General features: G+C 35.4%; 1 protein-coding gene across 2 annotated transcripts in view; it reads left to right on the forward strand.

The window, feature by feature from the left end:
• lqf (epsin homolog lqf) overlaps nucleotides 1-23,064 on the forward strand; it is a 310,461-nt gene that overhangs the window by 171,663 nt on the left and 115,734 nt on the right. For both annotated transcript variants that reach the window (XM_090403527.1, XM_090403528.1), the window contains one exon: nucleotides 5,604-5,917. In XM_090403527.1, the coding sequence (XP_090259653.1) occupies nucleotides 5,604-5,917 (314 nt within the window). The remainder of the gene's footprint in view (nucleotides 1-5,603; nucleotides 5,918-23,064) is intronic.

Genomic DNA, 23,064 nt, shown 5'->3' on the forward strand with positions numbered 1-23,064 from the left:
GTGTGTCAGTACCTACATCAATATTGTCTTATATTAAATAACGAAACTCGTGGTGAGATCATAATCAAAAGAAACACACGTATTACCACAGTGAAAATTATTTACTTGTAAATATTTCATCCTAAGTATCTTAGGACATCATCAGTACAGTAGTTTAAACAATAATAGGAATAACATACAATTAGGGCGCATGATTACAATAGAATCTCATTAAACATGCATAACGTGTTACAGAAGTAAAAAAAAAATAAAAATAAAAAATAATAATAAATATTTTACATAATTTTGTATGACAATTTCCCATACTTTAGGAATAGTAAGAATGTCATTGTGATTTAAATTTCGTCTGTGTAGTAGGGCTTCAGAACTTTCTTTATATAAACGTTCATGTTTATATAAAGATCTATGTAAAAGTTTAGACTTTTCCCAATGGATCCTATGGCTTGGATTTTCAATTCCGTGTTGAGAGAGGCCAGACGTTTGTGGTTTAAAAAGATGAATGTGGTCTTGATGTTCCGAGATGCGCTTCTGAACAGACCTACCTGTCTGTCCAAAGTAATACAATTTGCATGATCATGGAATCTCATAAACGCCAGGCAACATTAAAGTTGAGAGTTTGTCCTTAGGAGAAGGTAACAAGTTGTAAATTGGGTTGATAGGTTTGTAAGTAGTGGCAAAATTGTATTTCTTCATAATTTTAGAAAGACGTTTGGAGATGCCTTTGACGTAAGGTATGGGAATCCTATGGACTACTTCTTGTCTGTTTGATGTGTGGGAAAGTGACTGATGATTTTTTGAGGTTGTTTTAGGATTATATAAATTTAGGATGGCTGTATTTATGATTACTTCTAATTCTTGGTTTAGAGATTCTTCAGAGGAGCAAAATTTGTGTGCTCTGGAAACTAGTGATTTTTTTACTTCTGTAACACGTTATGCACATTTAATGAGATTCTATTGTAATCATGCGCCTTAACAGTATGTTATTCCTATTATTGTTTAAACTACTGTACTGATGATGTCTTAGGACATCATCAGTACAGTAGTTTATTTAGCGCTCTAGAAGAAATTTTTAAAAATCTAGATTGGAAAAGTTACTTAGGATGAAATATTTACAAGTAAATAATTTTCACTGTGGTAATACATGTGTTTCTTTTAATTATTGTCTTATATGATACAAAACATTGAGATGTTATATGTATTATTAACACTACACATCAAAAATGAAAAGACAATGTGAAAAAGAATTTCATATTTATTTACAGGTATAACGATTTATGCATTGATAATGAAGAAGAAGCAATATGATTGTTTTATGGTAGCCTAGTGTAATTGATACAATTGCTTTGTGGCAGCCTAGCCTATACACGAATGAATGAATCGTTATAGAATATTTATTTTATGTTAATTAATAACAATTAATTTTATGCAGTTATGATTTAATACTACATCTTTACGTTTGTTCACATTTCTCTCTACTGCAAATGGCACCATATATGGTCTTTAAGCATTTGTGTGCTTGAGTTTTGATAAATTTTAATTTTTTTATGATAGATTTGTGTATATTTTATGATAGTAAATAATACGAGGACAGTCTGAAAAGTTCTTGGCCTAACGATGAAAAAACGAATTTATAATTTCAAAATTATTTTTATTTTTCAACATAATCTCATTTAAGACTAATACATTTATTCCAGCGATGCTCCAGCACCATTATCCCGTCCCTGTAGTGGTTCTCAGTAAGATCTGCAAAATACCCCTCTACAGCTGCAGTCGCCTCTTGATTTGAGGAAAAACACTGACCAGTGAGGAAGAATTTTAGTTTTGGGAGGAGATAGAAGTCAGAGGGAGCCAAATTCTGGGGAATATGATGGATGCTCCAACAATTCAGAGTGCAGATCTCTCAATTTTCCCATTGCCAAAACACCTTTATTGGCTGATGCATTGTCCTAATGAAAGATGATTTTTTTTTCTGCAAACGGGTCTTTTCTCACGAATTTTTTCATCTAGTCTGGTTAAAAGATCAGAATAATATTCCCCGGTTATTGTTTTACCCTTTTCAAGATAATTAATAAACAAAATACCTTTAGCATCCCAAAACACCGATGCCATGACCTTTTCTGCTGATGGAACCGACTCTGTCTTCTTTGGCGCTGACCAATCGGCTTCTGTCCACTGTTTTGACTGCTGTTTGGATTCTGGTGTGTAATAGTGAATCCAAGTCTCATCCATAGTAATAAATCGAAGCACAAAATCAGTTTTATTCTTGTTAAAATGCTCCAAGCACTGTTCAGAGATTTTCATGCGAGTGCATTTTTGATCTGCTGTGAGAAAGCACGGCACCCATCTTGCGCAAAGCTTTTTCATTTGTAATTGTTCATTCAAAATATATCCTAGACGTTCTTTTGAAATGACTATAATCTCAACAATTTCACGCAATTTGACTCGCTGGTCATTCAATACCATATCGTGTACTTTAGGGCTGTCCAAAGCACTGCCTGCAGGCTGCATGCGGTCCGCCTGTGGGTTTTGATTTTTATGAGTGAATAAATAAAATAACAATTTGAATCGAATACGTAGTAGATATTTTAATTCTATCACTAATCGATAATCTCGATGTTGATAATTTTATTTGGTGTTTTTACATCATTATATACCCACGTGTTTTTCAAATATTAGATGTGTCAAAGAAGTGTTCTTACACTGTTTTGTTCCAATGTGCATGCTCCAGGCACTCACGAGGGAAAAAGTGTCTTTTTTGGACATCCTTTACGTGGATCATCTTCAAGGCTGGTACGGCCACATTTAAACTTGGCAGCCAATTTCTTAAATTTCGAAAATGAAGGAGAAGAGTGCCCATAAACTTATATGAACTTTGAATGAATTTCTTTTGGCGTTAAACCTTCTTTTACCAAGAATTTGATAACCACACAATACTCTATTTTATCCATTTCAAGGGATGTAGACAACACTTTTGCTTCAGACGGCTGTATAAAACAAACTACGTGATAGAATGACTTGCAATTTCGCATGGATGCTTATGACAGATTTTCCAACTTAGAAAAAAAAATCTTGCCGATAGTGTTGCCATCCATGGTCAAGGCTGAGAACGATATTTCTAGGCTATGCGATTGTTCTGTGAGATTTTTTCAAATTGTTGCAGATCTCCAAAAAATTTTCCAATATATTTATTCAAAAAAAAAAAAAAAAAAAAAAAAAAAAAAAAAAAAAAATCCACGTATAGTGGACCCGTGCAGTTCAAACTCATGCTCTTCGAAGGTCAACTGTATATGTAGAATTCAACATTGTTGAACTCAAGTCATTACATATGGAAGTCAAATGTGGAAGTTGACTAAAAAATTGAAAGAAAGATGATTGTTGTGTATTATAATTCAAGATAGAAGGTGCAATACTTTGGTTCAAGCTGTGACTAGGGTAAGAGAGACATAATAGCAGCCATTAAAACATCTAAATGATAATGGGAAGGTCATGTTGCAAAAAGAAACCCTAAAAAATGGACAAAGTTGATATCTGAATGGTATCCTTGAGATGAAAAGAGCACTACAGGAAGTCCAAAGAGAGTGAGGATGAGATTAAAGAGATGACCGGAATTCAGTGGCATAGAAAAGCAAGCTTAAGATAATACTGAATGGGAGATTTTGTGGGATGCTTTTTTCTGGAACTGGACAATAATGGCAGATGATGATGATAACTGTTTACTAGGCTTTATCTGGCAGTTCAAAGGTGGAAATAAGACTGTAAGATTTAAATATATTTTTCAGTTTTTATTTAAATCAAAGTAATAAGCATTTCAATAAAACAAACACTGAATGATAAAAATCAACTAATATTGTATTCATATTTCTTGTTATTCAAAACAAGGAAATAAATGCATTCTACTACTATCCATGCTTTTTTTGTTTCGATAGTAAAACAAATCGGAGAAATCCTTTATGGAGAAACACGGGTTATCTTTGTGTTAGGAACCCCTACTTAATAACATGTTGTTCCACCTCTCTGTGAGCTTGCAGATGCCTAGGAACAGATTCCGCAATGTGTCGAACATCCTCCTTGCATAACTCAACCCATATCTGCCGCACTAATCTCTCAGTTCACACTCATTCCATGGAGAAGGATCAGCAGTTCTCACACCCTGTTCTAGCATATTCCACACGTTCGATTGGGTTACAGACAGGAGAGATTGGAGGGAAATAACTGGGGAGATTTTTTTCCTGCATGCCCTTGGTCCAGTAGTTATCATCCCACAAACGCTGAATGCTACAGGGTCCTGTTAGCTGACCATCTCCATCCATATCTGCAGGAGGTCCACCACTGGCCTGTTGAATCCCAACTGTGCAACCAGGGCTTCATGCTGTTTTACACCAAATGCAAACCTGGCCATAAGCAGGAAAGAGGACTTATCATTCCAGATGACCTTCCATCTGTCTAGGGTCAAATTGCCGATGTTTCTTGACCCATGTGAGATGTTGTTTGCAATGCCTGGCTGTCATCTTGGGTACCTTTGTTGGTTTCTGCATGTGGAACACTAGGCAAGGCATGGCACATGGTGCATGTGGAAATGTATCGAACTGCCACACTGTTATAATGGGCTAGTTGTGTGACTGTTGCCCTTCCCTTCATTGCTGAGATACCAGTCGTGACACTTGATGCTCACCTCTATGATCAACCACACATTGCTGACTAGCCTGAGCCCTTCTGCTGGATGTCTGTTCATGGTTAATCCTTTCCTGGTACACACCCTTGATAGATACAGTAGTACAGGAGCAACCAACAAGTGTAGCTGTTTCCAAAATATGGCATCCGCCCTATGGACCCCAACTGTCTGCCTTCAGTTAAATTGGCTTAAATCAGCACAATTCCCCATTACTGGTAAATGTTCTCTGATTACGTACAGAGGATAAGTGTGTTCATTTATAGTAGCCACATGTGATGTTCATATCATGTGGTACTTCTTTATTGCACTGAATATGTAAATCAGGGGAGGGGGGGTGTTCCTAACCTAAAGCTAACTCAATGTATATAGGCATGATACATATGTACAAGACAAATGTGATAGTATAGATAAGACTTATTTAAGTATGTGAAATTCTCACTATTGTCCCTGCAAAATTTTCATAAGAATTCCTCAGCATCGGTATGGCACTTCTATGTTTATTTGTTTTTGTTTACTTGTGTCAGAAGTTGGGGTATGCATAAGAACAAATTCAGCAGTAGATTTGTGTGTGTGTGTGTGAGCGTGAGCAAGCGAGGCTATAATTTTAAATAATATAAAGGTGAACTTCTACTTATAAACTCTGAATTCACATTTACAAATACTACACAGGCTTATAAATTGTGATCCCAATTCATTAATTGAACAGAACCCCTGGGCTTAGGAATATGTTATGATGCTCGAAATTCACGAGTACATTAATAAGTTTAACAATATATCTTCCAAAAAATTCAACTTATGAATACATTGCAAAGAACTCATTATGTTTGTAAGTTGGGGTTCACCTGTTCTTTTATTTGAGATGTTGATTTATATGTGTGTGTGTGTGTGTGTGTGTGTGCACACAGTCATATATATACTTGTTTTCCTATAGAACTGGAAAGTGCACGACCCCAGACAGCAGGAGAAGAAGAACTTCAGCTTCAGTTAGCACTTGCAATGAGTAAAGAAGAAGCAGAACAGGAAGAAAGAATTAGACGTAACGATGACCTTCGTTTGCAAATGGCAATCACAGAGAGTCAAGAAGACTTTAAACGAGCACAGGAGAAAGGAGTTACAGAGCATGATATCCAGCAGAAAACTGCCTTAGATGACCTTCTTGGTATTAGAGAAAATGCAGCAGTTAGGTCGAATTTACCACCACAGTCTTCATCCACTGATCCATGGGGTGTAACTCTTGAACCTCAGGTGAGCCTTCTTATGAAGGGGAAGTTTGTTCTTATAAAAAAACTGAGGACCACATTTCAAATATTTCATATTTTAAAATATGTTACATAATTATAAAGCAGAATGCTAAATTGCAGAGTAAAGCAAACATGCAAAAAAAAAAAAAAAAAAAAAAAAAGAAATTACCTGAATTACTTGATATGTAACTTCAAGGAGTATACAGGATACTATGACAGCACAACATGATTGAGTTCACATTATTACTAATATCCTGCCATATCATTCCAGAATGTCACTCCAGCATTGTCGTCATCATCATCATCAAATTCCTGATATATACACTCAAGGGATGTACACGATATGATAGTACTACATGAAAAATTACATCATTACTAACTTCCTATCTACAGTTTTCCTCCAAATCAATCTGTTGCCTGTCATGACTCCAACATTCTCAGATCTTATATTTCTATCTTCTAAGGCACATTTTATTGTATCAATCCACCTATATCTGGGTCTTTTTACTCCCAAACTGGCAGAGAAAACTTGTTTTGCTAATCTTTCCTCTCCCATTCTATTTAAGTGACCATACCACCTGAGATTAGCTCTGCTAACTCATTCCTGGATGCTGACAATATCAAGTTCTTTCCTAATATCCTCGTTTTTAATATGATATTGCCATTGATGCCATTTGTACATGCCCCGAATCTTTCTCAGGACTCTCATATCTGCAGTCTCTAGTCTTTGGTCAAGTGTTTTACTTCTGACCTAGCTCTCAGATCCATAAGTTAAAATTGGCTTGAATATAGTCTTGTATATAGCTAATTTAGTGTTTTGGCTAATTTCTCTTTTATTCCATATAAATTTATTCAGTTGACTTCCTACCATACCAACTTTGTTGGTTCTGTTGTCTATTTCTATATTTACTTTACCATCTTCACTGAAAATCATACTAGGTAGTTGAAATGTTTTACTTTTCATTGTTCTATAGGTTCTCAATTCACAATGCAGTTGATATTTTCAGTGTTTCTGCCTATTTTATTGTCTTAGTATTTATTAATGCTGACTTTTATACCAGATCTATTACAACAGTTATTCACTTTAGTCAGGGAATCTTGCAGACTTCTAGTGGATTTATTTAGAAGTATAACACATAAAGCAAAGAGCTCAGATTAACATGTCCAATTTTGATATCAGGTTTAATACCACTTTCCTTCATAATGTGATCCATACGGATAATGAATAACAGAAGGGATAAAGCACATCCCTGTCTGACACCAGATTTAACATTAAACCACCTTCCTGTACTTCCTTCAATTCTAACTGATGACTTACAACTCAAGTAAAGACTAAGTATGGCTTGCTATAATGCCCCATTGACATCATATAACTGTAGCTATTTGAATAGCATCTCTCTTGGCACCTGTCATATGCCTTTTCCAGATCTACAAAACTTAAATACAGATCTTTGTTAATTCCCATGATTTCTCAACTATCTGACGTAAAGTGAAAATCTGAATCCTGACATCCTGTATTTGGCCTGAATCCAGCATTTTCTTTGCCAAGCTTCTCTTCCACAATCCTTCTCAACCATTTTGCAAGTATACTTGCATGTATCTTACCAGGAACGCTCAGTAGAGAAATACTTCTGTAATTCTCACATTCCTTTTTGTATGTGAATACTATGAGACGCTCTACTCCAATCATCTGGAATTCATCCCTATGCATTGCAGCCACTGTAAGACCTTTACCTCCATACTTAAGCATTTCTGGTCGAATATCATCTACTCCTTCTGCCTTTCCATATTTCAGGCTTTTGATCGCTTTTTCTACTTCAAGTATAGATATGTATTCCTGACTGCATGCCTGGTCAGTGTTTTTTATCATGCTGTCATCACTGCTTGTTTCATTTAGCAATTTTTAGAAGTAATTACTCCATTCTTCAAGGATTTTTTTTCATTTTTCTCCTTTTTTCATATCACCTTTATCATCTCTAATTCCTTTACAGCACTCTTTCCTCCATTTTTGAGCTTCTTCAGTAACCTCCAGAATATCTTGCCACCTTCTTGATATTTATTTTCTGTGTTTTACCAAAGTCCTCCCATGACTTTTGTTTAGCTAGTTTTACACAGTGTTTAGCTTTCTTACATTTGTCTCTGTATTCTCTAAGAGCACGAAAAATATGAACTTTTGATATGCTTTCTTCTTTTCTTTCACTGTCTCTTTAACTACCTGTGTCCACCATGGAGATTTGATTTTTCTATCCTTACAGACAACCTCACCACATACCTCTCTGCCTGAATCAGTGTTTTCTTCAGGGCTTGCCACTGAATTTCCAAATTTTGGTTCCTGTTCTCAAACTCTTTTGTTAGATCTTGAATGAGGAATTTTCATTAAAATTATTTCATTCAAGATTTAACAAAAATAAAATAACTAAGAGATACTTGTACTATAGTAAGGAAAAAAATTGTAAAAAGGGAGCATAAATGAATAACTTTAATGTGAAGTACAAAGAAAAAATGAATTTTGTTTGTCTAAATAGAAATTCCATTTTGTAAGTTGTAGTGATCAAAATGTATTCTATGTGAAATGTATATCCAGTGTAAACAAAAGTCCAAGGGTCGCATGCTAGCCACCCAGTTTAGCATAATACCTGAGGGGAAGGCTTATGCGGAAGGCGAATTGAGCTCGTGCTCCTCAAGGAGAAGAGTTATGACAAAACAACTTAAGAGCACAAGGAAAAGTGCCGTGTGAAGATCTCTGCAGCGAAAAAGAGGGCGCAACAGAGATAAAATAAGAAGGATTCACGTGAGCTTCAAGCGCTCTCGAATTTTGTTCCTGTTCTCGCTTGGACCTAGGGTTGCTGACCAATAGAAGAAAGTGCTACGATGTTGGATGGCGAGCTCTCCCCCGTGAATGCTTGATGGGTACCGGACGGGCATTACCGAGATGTCGGCATCCACTGTTTCAGACCTTCGATAGAAGTCCTACCATAATGAGGCAGCGGAAAGTTATTTCCCAAAGGCGGGAATGCTGACCATAGTGACTTGCAAAAGATCGAGACGAATGCTAGCATTGCCAAGTGCAGAGAAAGGCCTTATCGGATAAACAACATGACCTGTACGTGGACGCAAACTGATGGAAGTGCAGAATCTTATCCAACAAAAGAAGACGGACCAGGCGGCGATGGTAATCAGACATAGTGATGGTAACATACAGAACTTTCCTACTCATTTTCCAATAGTATTAGAAGGAAAGGCAAATGAGTTTCTAGTGGAAGTGAAATTATGGACAAATACTTAGTGAACTTTGAATAACTAATATGCTTAGCAATTTATTGGTGTTTTCATTGGACTGGTTTTCTGAAAGCTTATGCTCATGTGTGTTTATTAGAATGTTCACTTGTATTCACCAGTTTGATTTAGTGCTTAATTGATTAAATTCTTGTATATATTTGAATCTAATTGTAAGATCTCTAAGATCCTAATAAACATGTTTTGTTATTTAACCTGAGTGTTGTCTGAGCATGAGACCATCTTACCACTCATAAGATCTGAACCTATGCGAAAGGGAATAAGAAAAGGGAATTTAGAACGTTAGAGTCATGACTGCAAGCTAAGAATTCTACAAACACTGTAGAACTTTAGTAAGATTAAATAGGTGTTAAGATTCTGGGAAGGTCTCTCTGAACAAGGATTCTTCTGTCCTAGGACTCTGACTGGTGCAGCTTTAAAAAACAAATTTGTTAGTATCTGAATAGGAGACGGCCCCAGAAAGAAGGTCTAGAGAATTCACTCTTAGTTGGGTGGCTAATTTTTACTTTCATAGGGAAATTACAAAAGGATGATTCGGAGTTTAAGGTTAGAAAATTCTAGAAGGGATAGATCACGGTATAGGGAAGGAAATTACATTAAGGAAAGCATTAAGAATTTTAGAGAAAGCAACGTCGTAACACTTTCATTTTTTCTTCAATCATGTTTGTGTAATTTAGTCTACAGTTCACATCTGAGAGCTGCTCAACTTTTATTCACTTTAAAACTTTCTTACATGTTCTTCTTTTCAATATGAAATTCAATTTTATCCTGCTCAAGACTAAATGGCAATCACTTCCAATTCCAAATCCTCTGTACGCTGTGATGTCCTGCACCAGGGAAAAAATATCACTATCAGCAATAACATAGTCACTGAGACTTTTCTTATTCCTCGCCTCTTCTTTCCATGTGAATTTGTGCACATTTTTTTGTTGGAACATTGTGTTAGTAATAACCAGTCCATGTCCTGAGCAGAAATCCAACAGGTATTTGCCATAATTATTAGCTTTTGCTCTTTTCTCCAAATTTTCACAATATATTTTTGTATGTCTGACAATCATTTTCTACTCTGCTATTTAGATCCCCAACAAATACCAACTTTTCCTTTTTCATTGTGTCAGTTGCTTTCTCTAAAGCCTCAAAAAATTCCTCCACTTCTACCTTAGTAGAATCTTGTGTAGGACCATAGGCACAAATAAGTCTCATTGTCCAGTTCCCCATTCTCATATTTGCCCACTTCACTCTACTTGAGACTGCCTGCCATTCAAGAAGATTAGCCTCGTATTTAGTGTTGAATACTATGGCTCCAGCATTGTCAGATGTTGTATTTGGCTTCTAAGACACTACTGTCTGCATCAGTCCACCTAGATCTTGGTCTTCCTCTGAGTCTTTTTCCTCCCATCGTTTTGCTAACCTTTCCTCTCATCTTCTGTTTCATATCATACTTCCTTATATTAGCTCTCCACACACATCATTAATGCTAAAAATATCACTTTTCTTTCTAATATCCTCATTCTTAATGTGATTCTGCCTTTGATGCCATCTGTTCACTTCCCTAATTTTTTGAAGAACTCTCATATCTTTGGTCTCTTGGATCAACTGTTTTATTTATTAACTGAACTCTTAGATCATTAAGTTAAAATTGGTTTGACTAGTTCAATGTTAGGGCTAATTTCTCTCTTATTTAAATTTAAAATCTATCCTAGTGTCTTGCCACTATACCAGCTTTATTATGCTATCATCTGTTTCTGTATTAAATTTGCCATCTTCTCTAAAAATTATGCCTGAATAGCTGAAATATTTTACTTCTTGTATAGGTTTAACTGCATTGAGAATGCAGTTGGTGTTTTACATTTTCCTGCCTATTTTTAGCTTTAATCTTTTTATTGCTAATTTTCATGCAGAATTTGTTACATCTCGTATTCATTTTAATTAATGAATCTTGGAGACTTGCACTGGATTTGTTCAGGAGTATATACATCTGCATAAAATAAAGAAGTAAGTTTGATATCTCTGATTCTGTCTTATGTACGTATCTGATATTGGCAGACCTGAGGATTGCAGTAATTGGGTAAAACAATATGGAAAAGGCTGATCCAAAGACAGAGACATGGGGAATGAAGGAGGAAGATAAGAAGTTGGTTCGACATGCTTGGAGCTGAATGGTATACAGGTGTTGATCAGCAGTTGCTCATGTTTATACATAATTAGAGGAAAGTGAAGGAATGGTAGTGAACATTTCAGGAAGCAGCATCACTGGAAATACTTACCTCAAAAAGGGCATCTATGAGAAAGTGACTGGATCAAGTCACTGAGAGAGAGGAGTCATCAGTTGCTCTCCTCAGAATACGATCAAGCCAGCCTTACATGCATCATCCTAAATGTGAGAATAATAAGGTTGGGTGGATTTGATCTGTATAGTCTCTGGAATTTAGGAGTGGAAGGAGATTCAGAATGAAAAAGAAAACAGACCTTTTTTGGAGGCTATAGAACTGATGTGCATATGTCTGGATAGGCTAGATGAGATAGTCAACCCATGAAGAAAAATCTGATCCTGATTGGCGAGCAGAATAGTATCAAAAGTTGAGGGAATGTGAGGCATGGTGTTTTTCTTCCATGAGATCAGGTGGGGTGGTAATTGAGTGGCCTTAAAATTTACTGGGCTATCTTCACCCTACTTGAGAATGGCAAAGAGATTAGTGTTTAAGGCACTGATTAAAGAACATCTTGAAGTTTATTACCTGTGCATTATTGCTGTTGATCAATTAGTTGGTAAATCTTTATTGGGAAAGAGATGTTCATTGGGCCAAATGACTTGCAAACAGCCCTTAAAACACAAGGTATATAATAAAAAGATAAAAGAACCAATAAAAAGTTGATTTATAATGATAGATGAAATAATAATGTACGAAATATAAAGTCAAAGTTGTCATCAAAGAAATAAAATATATTACTCTGCTAAGAACAGAATATTAACCTTTTCACTGTTGAGAAACTAGAAACCATCCAAATTTTTCTTGCTAAACTATTGTCCTTTATAATTTAAATTAAAAAAAAAAAACAGCAATCAAAACATTAGGCTGCTTGTTTTCAGTTCAAGGTTAACTAGAATTGTGTCACATAAATTATGTTTTATTGAAAATATTGCTTAGTATTTTTATACAATACTTGAATATTCTATATCATCACCATCTTTTCAAAATTTCGACATTGTATGCAACATTTGTCACACATGCTCTCTTTATTTCTCTTCTTCCTTCCTCTTTCCCCCTCTTCAAGATTGTTTGAACATGTGTAGCAATGCCTACATTTTTGTTTGGATAGAACCAGGGTGGAAAAATATCTTCCTTTCAATCTGAGGGGGTTGGCCACCAGGTGATGCACCCATTTTAATGCTTGCTCTCAGTGTAGTTTGAAGTTTTCAGAAACTTTTCTCATAAGAGTCAATTGAAAATCTGCAATGTTATGTTTGTATTTTTACTTCTTAGAATGTGTGAGAATTTATAATTGTTTTATGCAGGAGGTGAAAATAGAACTTTTTGTATGCTTTAGTCTTACACCAACATTCAGCAGAACTCCTAATGTCTGAAAATAATACATCAACTACTCGAGATAAAATACCTCGAGTAGTTGATGCATTCTGTCATACAATGGGACTTCATTATTGACTGAGTGGTCTGTCCCCCACCCCAATGATTTCATGCAATTTTCACATTTGAATGCAAATTTCCCACTATTTTTATCCATCCTATTAAGGCACCTGTTTGTGGTGGGGCTTCCAGTTAGCACTTGTCCTTTTCATTCTTTTTCTATGCTTTTCATGCCATTTCTTTGCTCTACTTCTACTTCCTTAGACCACTCACTGGGGTTTCAGCATCTTGTTGCCACATTTGCCATAGACATTAAAAAACCTCGTGGAATCCTTGCACTAATTTGGAAAGACATGGTCCTGGATGGCTCATCCAAGATGAGTCAGCTGGTGGGCTTGCCTGCAAGGATTAATGGTGATGTAGTGAATTTCCTTCCCCTGGTCCATGGGACAGGTAATGTGGAATGAGTCATTTCACAGCCTATGAGAGTAGATGTCCATATGTAGCTCCATAGTGGGTGGGAAGGTCTGGTGCTAAAATTTTGAGTGTAAATAATTTTGCATCCAGTAATTTATCATAGGCCATTCAAAAGTCCCAACCATGTCTAGAAACCATTGCAATGTTATCCTAAAACTAAATCAAGAAACAAAAACATCAAAGGTAGCAATAAACATAGCATATCTTCTTTCCAGCCAACAGGCTGTGGGTTCAAATTCTGTTGTGGGCATGGATGTTTATGATTGTCTTTAGGTGGGAGATGAATTTCATTACCCAGTGTGAGATCACCATCCCATTTATTGGAGGCCTGAGGTGGCTTGAAAAAGTTCCATGTTTGGTTTCTAGAGCAGGGAGGTACCCATCCATTCTACTCATGTACTTTAGGTCTACAAAATAACCTTTCATGAATGACAGCTGCATAAGATAGTCACCCTTCTTCATCTGGAAGGATTTGCGTGATCTCCAAAATCAGTGAAGAAGCTTTAGAAATAACACACACTATCAGAGCAACTCCTTTGCACAACATTCATCAAGGGAATACCATTCACAGTTATCCTCTGCAGTTATCCTTTGAACTATTCACAACTATTCATTGAAGTGGGATCTCCTTACTGTTCCAAACAGAGATCTGTTCCAAATTGAAAGACCAGTGAGTGACAACCATAAAGAAAATCCTCATATGTAGTGATGGTCATGTCATTCCCACTAGGAATGTTTTACTTTCAGCACAATTAAACCACTAACATCTGTGAAAGCAGGATATTTCAACTGACTAGGCTATACATCATTGAACTCTTTGCATTGCTTTGAATTCCAGAAGTATGGTCATTCTCAAGCTGCATGTTGTGACTTTGTCATCTGTGCACAGTGTGGACAGATGACAAACGCTCAGTTGTGAGGGCACCCAGCCTACTTCCAAGCAATGTCAAAGGTGGAAGGATGAAAAGGAGATCCAAAACATAAAAACTGAGCAGAACATCCATTATCAGGAGGTGAGAGGCAGTATACTACAAAAGTAGCAACATTTAGTGGTAAACCCCTCTGGTACTGGGAAAACAACTGTAAGAAAAAGTGTCAGTAGGGAACCTTAACTACATATGTTGGTCCACCTTCTCAGTTTTCACATCTGAAACAGTATGATTTGTTTGGTCTCTTTAGAGAGTATCCAAGAATATGGGCTCACTCCTGATTATATTCCAAAAATGGTTTCCTTAATGAAAACCCATTACATAAAAAAAATGATGGAATGTGCACCGAGGAGAATTGAGGATATACATTTTAATCCATTAATAGATAAGATGGATATCTCTGCTCACGTGTAAGATGATGAAACAGTTAATAACTTAGTTTACTAGAGCAGTGTTTCTCAAAGTGTGGTACGTGTACCCCGGGATACACGAAAGGTCTTTGTGGGATACGTGGCAATTTTCGGCTTTGCATCATTAATGCATGGAATCATTAAGAAAAAAAGAATTATTTTAAATGTATATATTTCTCAATAAATTATATATCATGTATGAATTCTCCTACTCAAATTGTGAGTTACTATCGCCACAATGTTCACGTCCTGGTGATAGTAACTCGCTCCCTGCGGTAAACACGCCCTCCCCAACAGCATCAAGGTACAGAGATATTTGCAGTCTGTGTAACATATTTCTTAACAAATAGTGCAGTTAGAGACAACTGGGATAAAAACGGCACTAACTAATGAATCACATATCCCCTACAGAAACTGCTGTATAGACTCAAGCAAAACCATATGTTGCTGGTGCAACATATGGTTTGCTTGACACCACCACATTGTGAACGTGTTAAAACTAAGAAATGTATAGTGAGTATGTTTCAGATATTATGAAATTCAGTTGAAGAGAATTAGCTTTTGTCTTTTGGCTTGCTTTTGTCTTTGGTTCGTGCAATCTTTTGTTAATACTGCATCAATTATATGCACTTCTTCTTAGCTGCTCTATCTCTACTGGCCTACCATTGCTGTCTTTTTCGCACTCTGCTTTATTTCTCATTAGTCATTTGTGAAGGATTGCTCATTACATATCTCAAGTCTTGTAAATTACTGGTAATTTTTGCTTGAAATAATGGGAAAGAAGATGAAGCTATTTGGGTAGATGACTTACGATGCACACAAGGAAACTGTTCTCAATGCCAAAGTAGCTATAGCGAATAGGAGCTTCTTGGTAAGTCACACCATTTTCGGTTTTTTTCTGAAAACTTTAGTTTCCGAAAATCCCCGCATATATCTCGCACCATGATTTTTTAGCTTTAATTTTGGGAAAAAAGTGCGAGTTATATTCGAGTAAATACAGTAATTTTTTTAGCTTTCAAATTCTTAAGTATGGATTATTGGTTAAAGACTGGATTTATAAAACACACAAAAGAGAGCAATATAGCAAATACAAGTAGCTGCAGGCAACAAAAAAAGATGATATTGTATCTGGATCAAATGAAATTGATAAGGGTTTGTCATCTGACATCTCTAGAGAACCAACTAGAAAGATGAGAAATCTTTGTAAGTATGATATGAATTACTTGAAATGTGGATTTTCATGGATGGGAAATGAAGAGGAACCTATTCCAAATTTTGTTCTATTAAAAATAAATTATATTTTTTGTTTACATGAACATATAAATTCAAATAAAATAGACATTTACAATGAAATATACTTTATTTATTTTATCATTATTATTTTGATAAGGGGGTACGTGGTAATAATGAAAATTTAAGAAGGGATAAGCAGATATCTGAAATTTGAGAAACACTGTCCTAGAGGGAGTCCACTTTGACAAACTCTTGGATATATTTCCTGAAGAAATGAGCACTTGTTGTCTACAATTCTCCAAAAAGAAAATAAAAAAAAGACCAATAACAACAAGCCTTCAGAACATTGGAAGCCAGAAGACACCACCAAAAATAATGAAAACATTTCTACAATGGAACTGTTGTGGATTCAGTTACAGTTTTGACAATCTCAAGGTTCTCTTGCAGTATGCTTTTGCCTACAGGAAACCTGAAGCTCATTGATGATGATCCAGCATGACAGAATGTAACAATTTGTTTAGAACTAGACAAGGGATGGACCTGCCCATAGAGGAGTTGCTATCCTTGTGGGCAACCATTCTTACTTCCAGCAAGTCCTAAGTAATAAAAATGTAGAGGCAATTGTCATCTGATTCTCACTTAGAACTCTTATAACAGTCTGCTGCATCGACCTATATCTTACTGCATATTTCTCTCAGGATGACCTTGATGCTGTCATGTTGCAGATACCATTGCCTTTACTTTTGATGGGGATTTTAAAGAACACAGTGCTTTGTGGAGTAGTGCAAAAACTAACATCAGAGGAAGAGATGTAAACTGCATGCTTTGACAGCAATCTCCCTCTTGAGCACATGAAGCAACATCTCTTGATTGATGGAAAATCAAGCAAGCTGACTAGCTGTTGTTTTCTCCTTAAAGAATTTGATTCTGCAACAGTCAGTTCATCTATTGGTGATGAAGTGAGTTTATTGCACAAGCTGCCACATTTGCAGTTGTAAAACATAAAATTGGTTTCCACTTTTCCCTAAAAAATTTGCTAAAAATTTTTAGCGAATTTTTTCTATAATGAATTTTTGCATATTGAGTTTGCTGCCACAATGAATTGTCCGTGAACTAGTTGCACTAACCTATGCCAAAAACTCCTCCCTCTTTTTCCTGATGCTTCTTGCATTAATATATAGAAACTGCAGCATCCCTTTAGCTTCCACCCACCTTTATTTTCTGAATTGACTACCCTATTCAATATTTTTGCTTGAGAGACTAGATTTTGCAGTTGGTCATTCTCACACTGACTTGTTTCATGGATCCATTCACACAAACTCACCTGCTTCCACTGTAATTGCTTAAAATTTTCCTGAATTTGTGTTTCAGCATGCTCAGTGAACAAAGCACCCTTGAAACACCTAACACCAAAATAGATTTCATCCATCAGCATTATACAAATCCTTCTTTTTATTAAACACAGACCACAGATCCACAAATCCTATATCATTATTTTTTGCAGAAACTATATGTCAGTTCATTTGGTACCAATGCCCTCCTCCTCAGTTTGCCTCTGTCGTTTTCTAGCTGGTGACTTAGTCTTCACCTTTGTGCTCTTTAGTTTTACTTCTTTTAACAACTCCTTTATATTCTCTCTTATAGAACTTCTAGCCTCTCAAATCATTTGTGCCAACCAAGACAATTAGTTGTTTCACCTTACCTTTTTGCATCTGAATGGCATGACTAATACTTGAATTTTTGCACCAGGGAAACATGATTTTGTTACACTTTCATTAAGTACTCCCATGGTCATTGATTCTCCATGCATAATTTTTTCCTGAATTTGTTTCTTCCATTTGTTCGCTCAGTCTTTATTATTACTTCAGACCACCTGCTTCTTTCTCATCTCAGCTCTGCTGATCTCTTGCTGCTTCTGCAATTTTGTGCTTTGTCCTGTGAAGGATAACATTCAAGTGCACTATTTCTTTATTTATATCCATTTTGTTTTCCCTCTATTTCCATGGCCACATATTTGACATGAATTCCAACACATGCCCTCCTGCCATCAATACTGTCCAATCTAACATTTACTCCATTTTTGCACTTAATAGGCACTCACTTTTGAAACATTTAATGCACTCTCTCTCCCTCTCTCTCTCCAGTTTCAATTTCCTTCAACATATCCTTTAATTTTTGTGCCAAATATATCTTTCACTCGCTGCACTGCACAAAATATCCAAATTCAAATCACCTGGTAACTTGGGCTTTGCTGCCCTTGTTCTATCATGCGTTGGTTTGGTTCTGTAATAATTTTGCATTTAAACAAAAAAATACAAAGTTTACTTACAAACTAATTAACTCAGTCAATCACACACCTGTTTAGAACAAAACTACAAGTTAACCTAATAAAAACAGTTAAAAAAAAATATGAAAAAATTACTTTTCCTTCAGGAGTGCTAATAACCACACAGTATGCCACCGATGACACTACATTACAATGTTATATTCTTTTATTTGATACATCTTGAAGTGCTCAGATGATTCAAATGGTGCAAGAATGCTGCACCATTCTTGAAGAAAGATCTCCAGTCAAGATTGGATTTCTTTTATGCTGAGTTGCACATTTAGCATCTCCTGCCATAAGCACATCGCATCTAAGCCTTTTCAGCCTCCAAAAAACTGGATGTTTTCTATTCAAGCACTACTTTTCACCTAGTGCATTTAATAACACTATATAAATCTCAAATTTGTCTAATTTGTAATCTCAAAATTTCAAATTTCTTAAATTCTTAATCTGAAGTTTATAACATAGAATATTGTTCTCACACTGGGAAATGGTGCACTGAAGGCATCCCTAAGAATGCTTCATATGCTCCAGAAGAGAGAACACTCCATGAAGTGGCCATGATCATTCCTCCATTTTTCTCTAATCATGTAGAAACATGATCTGCTGTCATTAAAACATTTGTACACCCTTCAGCTTCCATCCTATCAAACTAAATTCTCCTTATCTATCATTCATTCTAGTAAAAAAAATGGCACTTGCGACATAGTAACAATTATTAGAGGCATGTATTCACAAGAATTAACAATTGTATTATTGCAGATGTTTCAGCCACACAATATTTTGGTTTCACCTTGTGAATGTGCTTGTGCACTGATGGTGAACTGTTAGTATCAGGCTGAAATGTTTGCAATAATAGAACTATTATTAATTCTCGTGAATACGATCGTACTCATTCATTCTGCTTCTATTCTTTGGAGCAAAACCTTTCCTATAACATTCACCAAGGGGTGGATTCTGTGACTATTTAAGCAGCATACCAACATGTTCCTTCTTTCTTAACTACTAGTCTTGGGTGACCAGATTTTCAAAACAATAAAAAGGGACATTTTGAATTTTTCAGCATTTAAAAAAAGGGACAAAAATGAGACACTTTTGTTATGCTCTACATAAAAATGGAATAACATATAATTATAATTATAGTACACAGGACTGATGTGTGCATTATAATTATGGAGTATCAGCATTATTATTATATTTATATGAAGACATTACAAGGGTGGTCTGAAAAGTTCTTGGCCTAACAGTGAAAAAAGGAATTTATAATTTCAAAATTATTTTTATCTTTCAACATAATCTCCCTTAAGGCTAATACATTTATTCCAGCGATGCTCCAGTGCCATTATCTCGACCCTGTAGTGGTTCTCAGTAAGATCTGCAAAATACCCCTGTACAGCTGAAACCACCTCTCGATTCAAAGAAAAATGCTGGCCAGCAAGGAAGAGTTTTAGTTTTGGGAAGAGATAGAAGTCAGAGGGAGCCAAATCTGGGGAATAGGGTGGATGTTCCAACAATTCATAGTACAGATCCCTTAATATTCCTATTGCCAAAACACCTTTGTGGGTAGGTGCATTTTCCTGATGAAAGATGATTTTTTCTTCTGCAAACCAGGTCTTTTCTCACGAATTTTTCCATCTAGTCTGGTTAAAAGATCAGAATAATATTCCTCAGTTATTGTTTTACCCTTTTCAAGATAATTAATAAACAAATGCCTTTAGCATCACAAAACACCAATGACCCTTCCTGGTGATGGAACCGACTTTGTCTTCTTTGGCGCTGAACAACCGGCTTCTGTCCACTGTTTTGACTGCTGTTTGGATTCTGGTGTGTAATGGTGAATCCAAGTCTCATCCATAGTAATAAACCGATGCCCAAAATCAGTTTTATTCTTTTTCAAATGCTCCAAGCATTGTTCAAAGATTTTCATGCGAGTACGTTTTTGATCTTGCTGTGAGCAAGTGCGCCACCCATCTTGTGCAAAGCTTTTTCATTTGCAATTCTTCATGCAAAATATATCCTACATGTTCTTTTGAAATGCCTATAGTCTCAGCAATTTCATACACTTTGACTCGCTGGTCATCCAATACCATATCATGTACTTGATCAATGATTTCCAATGTTGGACGTCCTTCATGTTGGATTTCCAGTTACACTCTTTGGACGTCCTTTACGTGGATCATCTTCAAAGCTGGTACGGCCACATTTAAACTCTGCAGCCCATTTCTTAATTGTTAAAAATGCAGGAGAAGAGTCGCCATAAATTTTTATGAACTTCAAATGAATTTCTTTTGGCATTAAACATTCTTTTACAAAGAAATTCATAACTGCAAGATACTCAATTTTATCCATTTCAAGGGATACAGACAACACTTTTGCTTCAGACAGCTGTATAAAACAAACTACTTGATGGAATGACTTGCAATTTCACTTGGATGCTTAATTACCAACTTAGAAAAAAAAAATCGTGCTGATGGTGTTGCCATGTATTTTCGAGGCCGAGAACTTTTCAGACCACCCTTGTATTTCTTCCGAAAGTGTTGGTTCTTTCAAGATGCACTCATAAAAGTCAATACATGAAATGACAACGTGTGTCTTGATCACAATTATTGCTTTCACAGTTTTGGTGTTGAAGTGGTTCTTTTCATCAAACCACAAAGAACTCATGAGAGAAAAAATTCTCTCTACAGATGTGTTTGTTCCTGGGATTGCCATAACAAATCCCACAACTGACAGTATGTTTTTGTAGTGGTTGTTTTTTTATCTTGGAGCACCTTAAACACATCACACTACTTTTTGTCCACTTCAGCATTTGTGTTCTTCCATTCTTTCATCTTGGAACTCACGATATCATTTATATGGCTGACTTCATCAAATAATTCATCTTCATCAACAATATTGAATATTTTGCTGTCAACATCACTGATTGCTTTTAGGCTGCTTGCAACTTCAGCCCAAGTTAGTAGACTCTGCAACTTAATCCAGTGAAATGCTTTCAATGGCTGGAGATAAGTTCATTTGCTTAAATATTCAAGGAAAGTATCATAAAATAAATTTGTAGTGTCTAAAAATTATTTTTCATCAAAGATACCCTCATCTTTGAACTCTAAAATCATTGTTGACATTTTCAATGTTTGAAAGTTCTCAGCTTTCCTATTTGTAATTTTCTGTCCGAGCAATTCCAATTCTTTTACCACTTCAGTTGCTGAAATATTTTCCCTTTCTATTTTTGTTATTGTTGTTGAGAATATTTTCAGCTGGCTTTGCATGAAATAGAGCAAAAGCATTGATTGTTGGTTACTGTTAAATTGTGAATGAAACTATGTTGTGTAATTTATTTTTTTCATTCACATTTAACATTGCTTATTATATATTAATCATGATTTGTATAAAAATTAATTATTGTTCCTTAGTTAAGGATTACTATTTAAATATTTATTCTAAACTTAACCTACTATTAATTTATTAAATAATAATATGTGTAGAAATTTATGATAACTAAAAAATATATATAAAGTAACGGAAAGTGTTATTATAAATAATTGTATACGTAATGAAAAAGTGATTAAGTAGCTCAAATATTCTGTTTATTCTTATTTGTAAAAATTTAACGTTATGTAATCACTTATGTAGTAGTAGAGCGTTGTATTACATTAGCGAAATGTTTGTGTTCATTGGTTGTTATGGAGACGCATGAAATAAACAAGCACGAGTCGAAGAGTGCGTGACCTTGGAACCAGAAAGGAAAAAGGAGAGAATAGGAATTTTAAAGAGAGAAAAGGGGGGAGTTTTGTGGAGCCTGAAGGAAGGTAGGATACAAGCAAAAAAGTGAAAGAAAATTATAAATTCTTTAGGGCAGAAATTCATGAGAAGAGTGTTTCAAGTGAGCAAAAACGTAGTGAATCATATACTCAGCTGCATGTGAAATCAGCTGTTGTTGTAGAGGAAAATTGACGTCGTAATCGGATAAATAAAGAACTGGACATTCAATGGGAAATTCTGATTAGTTCCAGTTAGTCTAGGATTACGTCTTAATTCTATGTTGCCCTGAGAAGAATTATAATGAATTTAACTAGTTGGAGAAAAGTAAACAAGGAAAAATATCAGTGCCTTATTGCTGATGTTTAGAGTAGTGAAGCGCGATTAACAGTAGTTCAGTTAAAGCGTTGGAGAATTTTATTTAATGTGTTCCGCTAGCTTAAATGAGTTAATTCATAAGTGTGCTCACAATAAATTGATGTATTGAAGATTGTATCTGGTAAGAGTAGTCATACATGTTTATTTATTCTAACATTAACTATAACGTATCTTCGAAGTTCAAGGTCCGAAATAAGATTGCTTGGAATATTGTCTACCTTGATTAGTGCCTGCTGTGAATTGAAACATTAAGTACAACTGATAGATATGTGCAGACTGATCAAATGAAAAGTTTTGTTTTATTAACTTGAGTTAAGAAAGCTTGTAATTTTGAAGCTGTGAATTGTATGTTAAAGTTTAGAACATTGAATTGGAATGAGTGACTTAGCAAGATGTATTAGGTTATTTGTATTGTTTCATTTAAAAGTAGAATTCTTGTATTTGTTGTATATCATATATTAAATATTTTATTTTGTTGATCTAAATATTGTGTTTGCCTGAATTCCCTTTTATTGCACCGTTCATAAAAAATTCGAATCTTGCGGGTGCCCCAAGTAGAATAATAATAAATGATTCGGCCTAATGAGAAGACTGCTAACTTAATTAAGAATTGATCCTACTGTTTTATATAGACTAATCTAAAAATAGGGTGGCGCAGTATAATTATAAATTTCCCTACTTTTGGATCGGTGATCAATTTGCAATTAATTGTTTTATTAATAAGAGTGACTTGAAACAAGATGGCAGATTAGAACACA

The sequence above is a fragment of the Typopeltis vanoorti genome, chromosome 14 (assembly GCF_054136105.1).
Source record: "Typopeltis vanoorti isolate ZY-2024b chromosome 14, IOZ_Tvanoo_1.0, whole genome shotgun sequence".
NCBI lineage: Eukaryota > Metazoa > Arthropoda > Arachnida > Uropygi > Thelyphonidae > Typopeltis > Typopeltis vanoorti.